General features: G+C 35.7%; 1 protein-coding gene across 1 annotated transcript in view; it reads right to left on the reverse strand.

Annotated features, from left to right (window-relative positions):
- Positions 1–812: 812 nt before the first annotated feature.
- The window catches only part of ADAM12 (ADAM metallopeptidase domain 12), a 261,963-nt gene continuing 248,999 nt past the window's right edge, over positions 813–13,776 (reverse strand). The window contains exons 20-23 of the mRNA XM_034436441.3: positions 11,530–11,641; positions 9,797–9,979; positions 4,100–4,233; positions 813–2,502 (exon numbers count right to left, since the gene is read on the reverse strand). Coding sequence (XP_034292332.1) covers positions 2,442–2,502; positions 4,100–4,233; positions 9,797–9,979; positions 11,530–11,641 — 490 coding nt within the window. The 3' untranslated portion in view covers positions 813–2,441. The remainder of the gene's footprint in view (positions 2,503–4,099; positions 4,234–9,796; positions 9,980–11,529; positions 11,642–13,776) is intronic.

Genomic DNA, 13,776 nt, shown 5'->3' on the forward strand with positions numbered 1-13,776 from the left:
TATCCTTTAGATGGTAGGTCAGTAATCCATGCTGCTAATGAAATAAGCCTTGAATTGCTGTTTTGTTAGTTAGCAGGGGAGAAAATAAATGGTAGTGACTTTCTGACCGTAAAGAGAGGAGCAGATGAAAGTGCCCACATTTACATAGAGGCATGGGAAATTCAATAAATTTTAGGCAGACAAATTGGAAATGACCTACTTCTCTCTCAGAAATCTTAAGTGATCAGTGTAGATAGTACTGGGATAGATGAACTCACAATTTGCCATTTTCATAAAATGCACTAGAATTCTGCCGTTTATGATTGGAGATTATCCGAGTGTATCTTCAGATAATGAAGGCTTCCTCGGCTAAGAAATGGAGATGAGGACTGTCCACTAGGGTCAGATGCGACTGGACAGGAGAAGCCTTTACCTTTTCTATTATAGCTAATTACAGAGCTACATATTTAGTCACTATGCATTAAACGAATGAGCAAAACATTCAGCGTAAGAGGAAGGCAGGTAAATATAAAAATGTTTTTGAAGTGTTTAATTCTTCAAATTTCTTGGCATGCAACAGCCTGATATAAGAACTGATTAAATTATTTTTTATAAAATCAGTGAACATATGGAGATGAAGAGTTAAGAGATGAAGAGTTAAAAGTGATGGCACAGCAGAGTCACCAGAGAGCTGCAACAACAACAGAATGAGTTGTCTGTCTCCTTATTGCCATCTAAATTTTTCAATCTAAATATGGTAGCTTAACTCAAAACAGTACCTCTATAGGAATCTAGTTTTTGTAAATGCTAAACACCGTACTTTCAAGCCAATGTTAATGGGTTTTTGCAAAATATTTTATTGGGTTGATTTTTTCTTTTAGTAGGAAACAATGCATTTTTGTTACTGCGCACAGCTATTTGTAAGAAATATTTTTTTGCAATTGACTGCTATAGTAATACATTTTTAAAAGGTAAAACTCCTATCCCATGCTGAGTTACTTGCTATTCTGCACATGAAAACATCGTATAAATGGTAAGTAAGCATCTGAACTGGGTGTTATGGAACTATAAAGCTACCTATAAGTTTTGTGACTATATGGTCAGCTGCACCACAGAGTAAAAAAAGGACAAGCACCTTGTGCTGTATTAGTGGAAACCAATCATCAAAGTGTGAGCCTCATGGGCATTGTGTGCATGCAGATTTTTATATATGTATATTTGCGCACACACAGATACATAGACACTGAGAAGATTGAAAAGTTTGAAAAATGCATTACAATAGAAATTTCACACCATTTCTAATTAAAATGGTCTTCAATATACAGTACTTTAAAAGCTATTTGAAAATCTATACACTCTTGGAAAACAGGCATTTAACATTACAGTACAATGAGTTAGGATATACAGTGAGTTGTGGCTAACTATATTTTTGTGTATTACAAAGAAGAAATCACTTGTGTTAGTACAATTTATCTAAAGATTTCTCTAACCCATTGTAATTCTGGAACAGATGACTAACATCTTATAGAACTGAAATAAATAATAAGAAATATTCTTGAGACTCTGTTACACTTGAAAATGGATTCTGGGTACTGGATAAAACTGCTGATTTTGGGATAGGTATTTAAGCCTCAAGAGATAATTCAGTGTATATTTAACGTGCATCTGTACCATGATGATGGAGATGAGTTTTGCACAAATCACATTTTGTATTATTTTCTCCAAAAACATTTATGTTCCATATGCACAGTTCACTAGAGGTAGATTGGACTTCCATTTGGTACATGCATAATCACAGTGAATTTTTGGTTGCCTTTGCTTACTATAAGCATTCAAATTATGAGAAAATCTCACAGTATATTTTGATTTTTGCAAATAGTATTTTTCCATCTTTCTAATGGAATATCAATAGAAACAGCATTGGCAGTTGTTTACTTCATCTTCTTGTAAATTGTATCCCCCAAATTACATTTTGCCTTCAGATTTTGGCAAACAATAAAAAAGATAACTCTATTTGAACTTTCATTGGTCCCTTGATCTCAGCAATTTTATTTCAGTCCTAGTCAGCATCCTGCAAAGAATAGATCTAAATGGAACACAAACACTGAGAGGTATTATATAGCCTGTGAAATTTAAAATGAAGGATGGTTCAAGACTGCTTAAACATCATAGAAATGGCTTCTATCCTAGGAAAACTTGATTATGATGAAATAATATTTACTACAGTGCTCTGCACTGTAGTAAATATCAGTATAAATTAATAATTTATTAGTACCTGAGCAAGGACGCAAACCACCTTCACACACTATAGCACCAAAGGCAGTAGCTCAGAGTTCTTAAAACAATGGGATATAGAACATTAAACATTCTATTGGTTGATATAAAAATATTAATTTCCAGCTGAAAAATAGTGCAAACTTCTATTTTTTCAGAATAAGGATGGTGTTCATTTCCCCCACATTTCATTTCATATAGGCAGCATTGCAGGGCCTAGGCACATGAAGGGGAGGTTTTGGTGCAGGCCTGTTCAATAGAAGAGGGTTAAGGGACAAAAAGAAAAAATAAATACATGAAAATTGGGAATTATTAAGACATTTATTTACTTATTACCGGTAAATAAATCAAACAATTGTTACTTATAGGGATAGGCATGCAATAGTTTCAGGTCACGTAGATATCCTGGACCACCTTTTTGAAGCCCATCCATCTGCACCATCAAATTTAATTTCAGGAGGCTGCAGATGGGTGTGTGCATGCTGAACCCAGAACAAGAAACTTTGCTACAACAGCAGCTCATGGCCTTATTGCCACCCATTTGGATTACCTTAATAGGTCCTAGTTGGGGTTGCTTTAAATGGCCCAGAATGCTGTGACCCATAGGTTCCCTAACATCTGGCAGGAGCACATTACACTACAGTGCTTGCACTGGTTACCAATCAGCGTCTGGATGCAATTAAAACTCTTGCTTTTAACCTATAGGACCTTGAGCTTGGCACTAGATTTTCTTTACCATCTTCATCAAAATGATCTGGGAGAAGCAACTTGTGGTTTGGGGAGGTGAGGTGAACTCAGAGAACTCAGAACAGGAGATGTTGCTTGTCGGTGGCAATGTTGGCCCTTTGGAATAATTGCAGTTAGATTGGTTTCCTTCCTGCCTATTACAGGAATATCTTAAAAGATCTGTTTGATAGAACTTTGGGTGTGACGTCTTTCATTTCTAATGTCTTTCAATTATATTTTATTTTTAAAATTTACATGAATTATAATTAATTCATAATAATTCTATTTATTATTTATACATATAGGTAAAGGTTCAGGTTCCCCTAGCACATACGTGCTAGTTGTTCCCGACTCTAGGGGGCGGTGCTCATCTTCGTTTCAAAGCCGAAGCCAGCACTGTCCGATGACGTTTCTGTGGTCATGTGGCTGGCATGACTAAACGCCAAAGGCGCACAGAATGCTATTACCTTCCCACCAAAGTTGGTCCCTATTTTTCTACTTGCATTTTTTACATGCTTTTGAACTGCTAGGTTGGCAGAAGCTGGGACAAGTAACAGGAGCTCACCCCGATACGCGGCACTAGGGATTCGAACCGCTGAACCGCCAACCTTTTGATCGACAAGCTCAGCATCTTAGCCACTGAGCCACTGTGTCCCTTTTTATATATACATATACATATACACATGCACATATATACATATATATATATAATATGATATAATGATATAAACATAACTGTGGTCATAATATTGGAATATCATTTTATTCTGATCATTGCCAGCTCTAAACCACTAAAGAGTTGGGACAGTTTTATCTTTTTAGCCTATATGTTAAAAGTGTTAAAATTATGATTTGGGGAATGAGAAATAGAAGAAATCGTTTTTTCACAATATTAGAACCTGCTAAATTAAATAGTCAAGATTCAGGCAGAGGAAAGGAATTTTTTACATTGTGTACTGCCAGTCTGTGGCGGCTCAGTTTATGCTGAAGTTGATTCTTCATGTGACATGTTTATTGCAAAATTAAACCACTTTGTGCTTCATGGTGCTCATAAAATCTTACTTGGATAGCTTCCATTAAGAGTTTAGTGTGAAACATAATAAGAGACAACCAAACTAACCTGACAGGAGCAATGTGAGGCATAGCTTTTGGAAGCTCAAACATTGTCCTAGAAGCAGGATTAAACTGAACAGCTTTGTTCTTCTGAGGATTAGCTGGCAAAGGCTTCTGAGGAGGGCTTGGTTTGCAAGATTCCTACAATGTGGGAACAAAATAACAATATTGTTGCAATTCATTGATTTATACAAACATTTCTTTTATAGATTTTATCCATGTACAAAGCAGTCAATGATAAAACACCAAAACTGTGTGTATTATAGAATGTTACTAAACAATTCTTCACAATTTTGTAGTTATAGTTTGCCCAAAAACAAACTATAGTTCAGCCAAAAACTGAAGCTCCTTTTGATTTAGTTTTTAATGTTTCTATTATTCATCATCCTGCCTATCCCTCATAACATGCTTTAGTTGAAACAAACATATGCATTATATGAATTTCCATGATTTCTATTTCTAGTAAATAATAAAAAAAAAAATTAAGAAAAAATAAAGTCAGGAAGGACTTCTTGGAAAGTATTCAGGGGAGCTATGAAAGAGCTGGCAAAACTCTTTGGCAAAAATGCATGGCTTTTTTTAGCATTCAAAGCTATCTATCAATTTTTTTAAAATGCTTTACCTACATAAATCTGTTCTTTATTTCAAAAAGAGAACATGACAAGGCACCTAATAAATATGCCAAGAGCGGAAACACAAGAAGATCATTGTGTACATCTGTCATTGGGACATTTCCAAATTATAGCAATTTAATATCACTTTTCTGCCAGGCATCCTGCTAAACATTATCCTGTCAGTTATACCATGGCCCTTTTCCTATTAACTGTCTTAAAAATAAAACCCAAATTCTTATCAATTCTCATATTCCACAAAAGGATGCAAGAACCAATAAGCATTTTATCAATAAAGCATAATAAGTGGGTGCCAGAGGTAAGGCATAACTTCAAATAAAATGTAAAGTTAAATAGAAGTCTGGCTTTATGAATTAAAAACCTTGTGATACTTACATCTAGACTCAAGAATGAATAAAAAATATCAAACACGTTGCTGTTTTTGTTATTTTGATTTATGTATATCCAGCTGTTCTGGCCATAGGACACTTGAATAGGTAGCACTGGGTTAATTGAAGTGTTTTCTTAACAGTTACAAGAAACAGTTGCAAGAAACTCATCTATGTCCTCTAACAGAAAAGGCTGCTATTAAAATTGCATCTGTAATGGACATTTAAAATGGCTAACTTTTATAACAGAAAAAAATATCAGCTTCTATGCCATGTCTTCTGACAGATACACGGAGAAGAAATATTAGTAAAATGTTTATTATATTATAAATCATGGTTGTCTTTTTTTTATAGCTTCCAGAGTACAATAGACACTTTAAATATATACTGTGTGTTTTGTCATGAAAGAAATGGTGGCTCCAATTTTTTTTACTTCACTGTAATTTGTTCATTTTTAGTAAGTACAAGGTTTCTGAAAATGGCAAAAAACAATCTGAACTCAGAATACAACTATGTAAAAATTGGACTTCTATCTACAGTTATGCTTGTTTGTGAGGCACAACAACAAAGAACATTTAGCAATATTCTTGCAGAGGATGAAATTATAACAGCATTTTACCATTTATTTATAATTTTATATATAGTTTTATATAATTATGTGTGTGTGTATAAAATTTTATATAAATTTATAATTTATCAAACAAACTTTGTTCTTTCTTGGGCATGGGAACCTACTAGGTGGCTCACTCTGGGCTTTCGCTCTCTCTTACTCACCTCACAATTTTTTTTATTGTAAGGAAAATAAGAGGAATAATATTATGTGTACAACTGCAGTTCTACAAAATAAAAGAAGGTAAAGTAATAAGTAATAAGTAAGTTGGCTTTATTCTTCAATCAACTAACACCTATAATTATACCTATATCAGAGATGGGGCAGAGAGACTGGGTATTATCTGAGAGTGAAAGAGCAATAGCTAAATTAGATAAATAAATGGGGAAAGTCCTGCTTTTAAAAATTCTACATTATAGTCTTCATCAGGTATTTGCTTGTGTTCATGAACTTTATTTGACTGAAACTGTCCGATTCTAGGCACCTTATTGAATTTACTTAGAGAAAACAGAATACAAAATTAGAATAAAGTTAATTACAATAGCAAGTAAAGGTAAAAATGTAAAGTTACCCCAAATTGTGTCATAGTATACATAAATTTCCAAACTCTCTATGTGCATCTGGAAAACCATGGATTGTGTTTCAGAAGCAAGCTATTCCAAAGTTTGGGAGATGCCATCACACTCCCTCATCCTATACCTCCTCTTATCTGGGGACACTTAGCTCTCTCTAATTGTCTACGTAAGACAAATAGAAACTAATCAAGAAAGTGGTCTCTAAAATGCTCCCAGACCCCAAACTATATATATTCTTATAGATAGTGACTGGCACTTTGTATTATATGCAAAAGCCTACTTGGTAATGCAACACCTGCAATAGAATAGAGATATGATACGGCTGTGTTACTGCTCATCACTTAAGCAAGCATGCCTCTCTGCACCAGACCAGCTCAAGCTTCTGGGTGGTCTTCATGTGCAGCTGCAAGCAGAGCAAATTACAGCAATCTAATTTAGGCTTATTTTTAAGACAAGGGCCTAATCAACTATCTTATGGCTGATGTTCTTCTGTGTCTTTAGTGACTAGATGTAGGTTAAGGCTCCAGGCATCAGACCCCATTACTTTATTGGGGGGGGGGGAAACTCCAGAGTAAATTGTACATCATGCTTGCGGCATCTGTGGCAAGTTATTCTTAATTCTAAATCTGAGTTTTGCTAGATCCAGTCAAAAGCAGGCTTAAGATGGAAGAAATGATTCGGAATAATACTAAGTTGCAGGCCAAGATAACAACTAACAGTGTGCTTGTACTGTATAGGTAAACCAGAACTTGCAGATAAGTGAAGTAACGTAATCACATAATTAGCTTGCCTACAGTTTTGTTTGTTTGTTTGCTTATTACCAAGTTTCAGGGACAGCTGGTGGTTAGGTCAAACTGCTGTAACCATTAAGGACATTAAGCCCATTGATAGCAGGAGCTAGTCCTGACTATGTTGACTCAAAAAGCAAAGGTTAGCTCATATGTACCCACATAAACACTTAATAAATACTGCCTTAATATGAATAGAAATACAAATCAGGCAACTAATACTAAAGATAAATTATGAAGAGGGAAAATCCTCTGCAAGAAACCATCTATTCTCTAGTTTCTCTAGTTTCCCTCTAAGCAAAATGGCATTTTTTATAGTCTGGCTCAGACAAATACTAGGGAAGCGAATGAACAAAAACAAGATCAAAGTAATTTCAGTACAGAGACTGTGGCAATTGCTGGGAAAAAAAAGCTGCCAGCTGCATCATACAGTTCCAGCCTAGTGCTTGCAAAAGATAATGAGGTGGTATCATAATTAACACCACCACATTCAGGAGCTTTGTAAACAGCAGGAGATGGAATAATGTTGTACTATTCAATTCATACTTCTTTCAAAAAAAAAAAAAAATTAGGTTTGTGGTCTGACTAAACAGATTCCATCAAAAAATTAGTCTACTGTGTACTGATTTTCGAATGAATGTGAAAGCTGGCTTAAGTCGGTGCCAATTTTTTTTTTCAGATGTAAGATCTCCAAATAAATAGATAAAGTTTAAACAGTGGCAACTTCAGAATTATCAAAATGTTACAAATGAAATATCAAACTTTATAGATTTCTTCAAACTAGAATTTATGTGAAACAAAACCAGCAATGAACTAAGGTTACGGAACACACTTCGCTTTTAATAGTTTTTATGAAATACAGTTGTGGTCAATCTGTGGGATTGGTTCAATGTTTCAAATGTTATTGTAACTCTCAAAAATTATGCTGGGGTTTCGAGGTTGGCTGTACCCTCAAATGCTTTCAACAAATCAATGGAGCTGTAATCAGAACATGTGAAGTGGTTAGGCTACCATCCTAGCAAAAGAGCAATACTAACACCAAGCAACAATAGATGGAAGCAGGCTGGCTCAGAAAAGAATAGCTTTGACCGAATTAAATTGAACAAATTAAAAAAGTTGCAATCTGAGAACCAAACACTGTCCTAAGATACGTAGTTCTAGACAGGGCCAACTACATATGACAGCTCATTTTCAGATTCCTTCCAAATAAAAATTTCATCAGTTGCAGTCAAGCCCTGTGATGTCATTGTCTCTGTTCAGAAATGAGTGTTTGAACACATTCATAGATGTGTTTTAACACATATATTTTCCACAATGTTCATCCAATTCAGTTAAAAAGCGTATCAGTGGCTCATGGTGCAGAAGTATCTGCAGAGGGATACATGATGAAAGAAATATTGTGTCATAATCCTCATTTGGCATTGTGTATGTACTGTGATGTCACATGTGTATAAAAGGGATAGAGTTTACAATGCAATGATATGACACTGCTTGGGTCATTTTGATAACTGTGTACAATGTTGCAGATGCCTCTACCACCCTGGTTTCCAGAATGAATCAGCTGAGAGCATAGGCTGAACACGATTTCTCATCTGTAGATCCGTGCTAAAAGTACTCAAATATAACATTAATTATTTAACGACTAGTGACATCCAGTTCTTCTGACCCAAAGCAGCAATGTGACTTGGAGAGGATGTTGGCACACTAACTGCATCTTTCAGCACTCCCTTAAAGAAGCTTCAGCTTCTTTATGTTTCAATTATGAAAGCACCAATAGAGTGTGACAGTATCAGTGTACCTTGTCACTGCTTCTTTAATGCCTCTTTAGTTCAAACATGTTTTCTGTGATCATGCAGCTGGTGCAAACACAGAAGAAGGTGCAGCTTTTTTTTTTTTAGTGATTTGCCAAACAGCACACTCGCATTCCCTCTAAAGCAGTTTTTCTGCTTCGAATCTGAATAGGTGCACTTCTATACTACCGCTCCTCTTCAACAGTGACTCTCCCATTTTACAACTCTGGTGCCAACACTTCCACACTAAAACCATTGTAAGATCTAATAATGACACGTACCAGCACAGTCGTGCTATTCTTGGAGCAAGAATAGCAATAGCACTTCGACTTATATACAGCTTTACAGTGCTTTTACAGCCCTCACTAAGCGGTTTACAGAGTCAACATATTGCCCCCAACAATCTGGGTCCTCGTTTTACCAACCTTGGAGGGATGGAAGGCTGAGTCAACCTTGAGGTGAGATTTGAACAGCCAAATTGCAGGCATCTGGCAGTCTGCAGAAGTAGCCTGCAGTACTGCATTCTAACCACTGAGCCACTGCGGCTCATACGAAGAAGCGAATATGGAAGACAGCCCTGGCATTGTTGAATTCTAGACAGTCTAGAATTTAAACAGCTACTTGACAGCATGTCACAAATATTGTAACAATGGCACTGGAGGAAGACATGCTGAGGGTGACTGGGAATGATTAGATGAACTAAAATCAATTCTTTTTACTGTAGCCATTCAGAATAAAATCCACCAGTAAAGAACTGCCCAAAGAGATCAAGATTGAAACTGCTCAGGGTTTTCTTGACTGCAACAGGTGATAAGATAGATAGAAATAAAAGAATTAGAAAGGGCTATTTATTCTCCATTCAACAGCAAGAAATCTCAATTTACTCTGGGCTTCCGGAATTTGCAGGTTCTGTAGAAATGGAGGGGAGGAACACAACCTACCAGGTCAAATTTCAGAGGGGGCTTGGTGGGTAGCACCTTTCCAAACACAGACTGTTGACCAGAAAGCTCATAAAGATGAGGTTGGACCCTCTCTGGTGGGCTCCATTTCGATCCATCCTGAGTCTTCACAAAGTAACTAATATCTCTTTTCTGATACTGGAGCAATTGTTGTACGTTGTTTCTCTATAGATCGTAAAAAGAATATGCAAATCAATTGCAGTTTAAGTACACTGCATATGGCACAACTAAAACTAAGCATTTCAAGTTCAGTTTATTGCAGTTAAAGAAAAGCAGATGAGAAGAACCCAAGGAAAAAGAAAATGCTATGAACAAAATTATCTTTCCCACTGAAATAACTGTTAAAATCATTTTGGCTGAATTGTGCCAATATGCTTCTTCTCAGATATACAAATTAATGGTTAAATGTCACTGCTTTCAGGGTTGGTTTAAATGGCTCTTCCTTTTTAATATGCCCTCTTTATTTTTCTTGAAGTCAACTAACAACCAATTAACAGCTTACTCAAACACTAATCCTTGGATGTTTAAAAAGCATTATTTCTGTCTAAGAGAACTGGCTGCAATCCAGAAAGCAGTACATTTATTTGTTTCGGCTCTTAAAATCTTCATTCGTCTAGAGCATGGAAACCAGTATGCATTTTCCAATCTGACTGTGTTGATTTTATACCAGTCATTAACCAAATTTGTGTTTTGCTTTCTTTATTTGACAGAGACTCTATTGGTGCATACCTTAGTTATTTCATGCACAGAGTATTGCAATAGTCTTCTTGGCAGGGTTTTTCCGTGATCTTAGACAAACCAGAACAATGACATTCAGGCTATTCTGGACCCTATGTGTTTTTCTCAGAATTCATTGCCTAGGAAGGGTTTTTATTGGCTCCCAAGAATAGCCGGAATCTCAATAAATGCTCATAGCTAAAGTTTTCTGGTTCATAGGTGTTTGCAAAGGGCTAGAGGAAAGGAAGGAGAAGAGGAACAAGTGATCAAATGCACATCACAATGTAGCATGGCAAATCTTGCCCTTTTATGTAATTCCATTGTGATATTGCAATAGGCATTTTGTCAGCATGTCATCAATGGTAACAAACTTCTAATACCAACAGGAACATCCTCCTAAAAACCTCTTGACTTATTATGTTCTCTGGGCAGGTTTTTCTTTCTGTTGCCCCTTTAAATGGATGTATAATTTATTTAATTAGAATGTTAGTTTAACTAGAAGACTTTGTTTATCCCACCTTGCACTCATTAGGATTGGCAGTTTCAAGGTTAATTCCGTTTTTTATAGAAATTCTGGATATGTTTGCACTTGGCTGTACTATAGGGTGCTATTATATGCATGGTTGCAATAGTGTGTATTAGCCGAAGATATTTCTCTAATTGGCAGGTTGTTACATTTTGAATTCTTGGGGGGGATGACATTTTTGTAATTAACTGTGTTTCTCTGACTTGTGTTGCAGGTTGGAAAATGCATATAATACATAAATATTATAAATAATAACTACTGAGAAAAATATTAAAATCATTTTTAATGATATCCAATTAAATATCCTTAGACATAGGTGCTAACAAGTCCAAAGGTTGTTCAGATCCTGGAAGAAGGCAATGGTAAATTATTGATAATAAGAAAACCACAGAGAAATGTCCATATAGACACCTGAAGCTGAGCTTGACTCAAGGGAATCACTTTACTTTTACTTCAACTATATAAAACCCACCTTGGGTGTGGATGAATTTTGTGGCTGTTTGGCTAGTTTCTTACTGAGAGATGTTGCAGTATGAACATGATTAGATTCAGATGAACTGGAAGGCCTTGTTTGACTCACAGACCTGCAATGCAAACACACTCATTAAAAGATAGCTACTGCTTGGAAAATACAACGTCAGGGTTATAGTTTGATATAACGCTCCTTTGTCTTTATTTTATTTTTTTTAGTAACAGTGACTGCAAAATCCATCCAATACTCTTGCAAGAATAAAAATATTGATTTTTTGTTGTTGTTTAGAACCACTAGTCTGTTAAATTAGCTCTGGCAATCTGTGGAAATGCTGCTTTATAGCCCCCAAGGGATACTTCTAATGAAGCTGGTGTTTAAGAAGTAATGACCTTCGCTATGGATATTGTGCCTCATTCAATGGGCTAGAGACAAAAGGCTACTTCCAATCTTTCAATATTTCAAGCAGGCCTTTTACTTTTTAATTGCTCACCACAAAACAAAACGAGAAACAACAACAAGAGCATCACAAAGTGCTGTTGTCTTGATTTAGTGCCAGAAAAAAACCCAAACAATTTATATTCACGATAGATACAGTATTTCACATCTTTGTAATGTGCTTACATTATATAAAACAGCTACAATTAAATTATCTACTATAAACAATGGTATCAACCAAAAGGTAACAAAGGTAAGCAAACGACGTTAAACACAATTTTATTTCAAATATTATATAAGGTTTTCAAGGTCTTAATGTCTTAAACCTTGGTATTCATTTTCATGAAATAGCAATTGAAAAGCCTTTCACTATGTTTAGGTAATTCCTTTCATCATAGATGAGACAAGAAAGCTTCACTACTTGAGATGAATGAATAGGAGAAAATAATCTCTTCAATATCTTTGTCCATTTTAGGTATTAAACGTCTCCAGTCCCACCCAGTAATGGATTGTCAACTGGCTCAGATACAGCAAAATAAGCATATGAATTCCCTGACAAATACAGATACTGAGTTTAATATTTATATGCTTTAACTATGCTTATTGTTTTGTTTTACTTTGTATCTTGTCGATCATCTTGGGAGGAGGAAAGGCGGGATATCAATCAAATTAATAAAATAATATCTCCTTCTTAAGAGAGCTATTCCTGGACAAGGGAGGAAAAAGTTAATTCCCCACTCCACACCAGCTCCAATCTCATTAAGACTACTTTCCTCAGATGATGCCTTTACATTCTTTTAAAACAAGAAATCCAATATGAGAGACACGATGCCTCATTGTTGGTAAAACTAGATTTTATTCTGTTGAGGGACACAATTCTGCAGAGATACTGCGCTGAAGGGTCAAATGCTAATGACTAGTATGGGCTAAAGCAAATAGTTGATGGAGCTAGAACTCAAAGTGAGTGAGGTTAACTTTTATTTCTCTTTCTGATATATTTTTTCCTTTCTTCTCTTCCCAGGCAATAGCTACAAGCGAAGAGAAATTTAAAAAAAAACCCTTTTTATCAAGTGTCTTAGAGTTTTGACCACCACATGCAGTTTTATACTGTTGCTCCAGGCTTTAGTGGATCCTCTGCGTTTTTAATTCCTCTAATAATTCCTCATATGTGGTTTCTGTTTTGAACTTTTGCCCTTTTGCCCTTTGACACACACTACACTTATTTAATTTTATATACAAATAAAAACAAATTACACATTCACACATTCAGGCAGAACCTTACTTCTGACTGAATAAACCAAAATGTTTCATTGTAATGAATGATATTAATGAAAGAATATAAATAATAGGGCTGTTGGTCTGAGCTCTGACCTTGGCTATTTGGTTGCAAATGTTTCATCACCATTCGAGGAGACGTCGTCTGTGCGCTTTGAATTGTGCTCCTCTGTCAGAGGACTGGTCTTTAAATACCTTTTTATGTGATGCAAATTAGTGTGGATGTTGTTTGTTTGGCTACTTCTGAGTCATGGTCTGACTTTGGACTGTTTGATTGGCCGGCTGTTATTACTGAGGCATGGTCTTTGGTTTTAAGTGCCGTTTGTGTGATGTAAATTAGTATTGTTTGTTCGGATACTGCTGAGTCATGGTCTGGTTTCGGTCTATTTGAATGGCTGGTTGTTGTTACTGAGAAGCGATCTGATTTCTTTATAGCCCAACTACCAACCCGTGCTACTTATATTCAAATACATTTCAATATAGATAATACTCATTCTGGAAGACATTGGCCAGCAATAGACAATGTCTGAGGTTGCA

Source organism: Pantherophis guttatus, chromosome 6 (genome assembly GCF_059756535.1).
Source record: "Pantherophis guttatus breed Tessera chromosome 6, ASM5975653v1, whole genome shotgun sequence".
NCBI lineage: Eukaryota > Metazoa > Chordata > Lepidosauria > Squamata > Colubridae > Pantherophis > Pantherophis guttatus.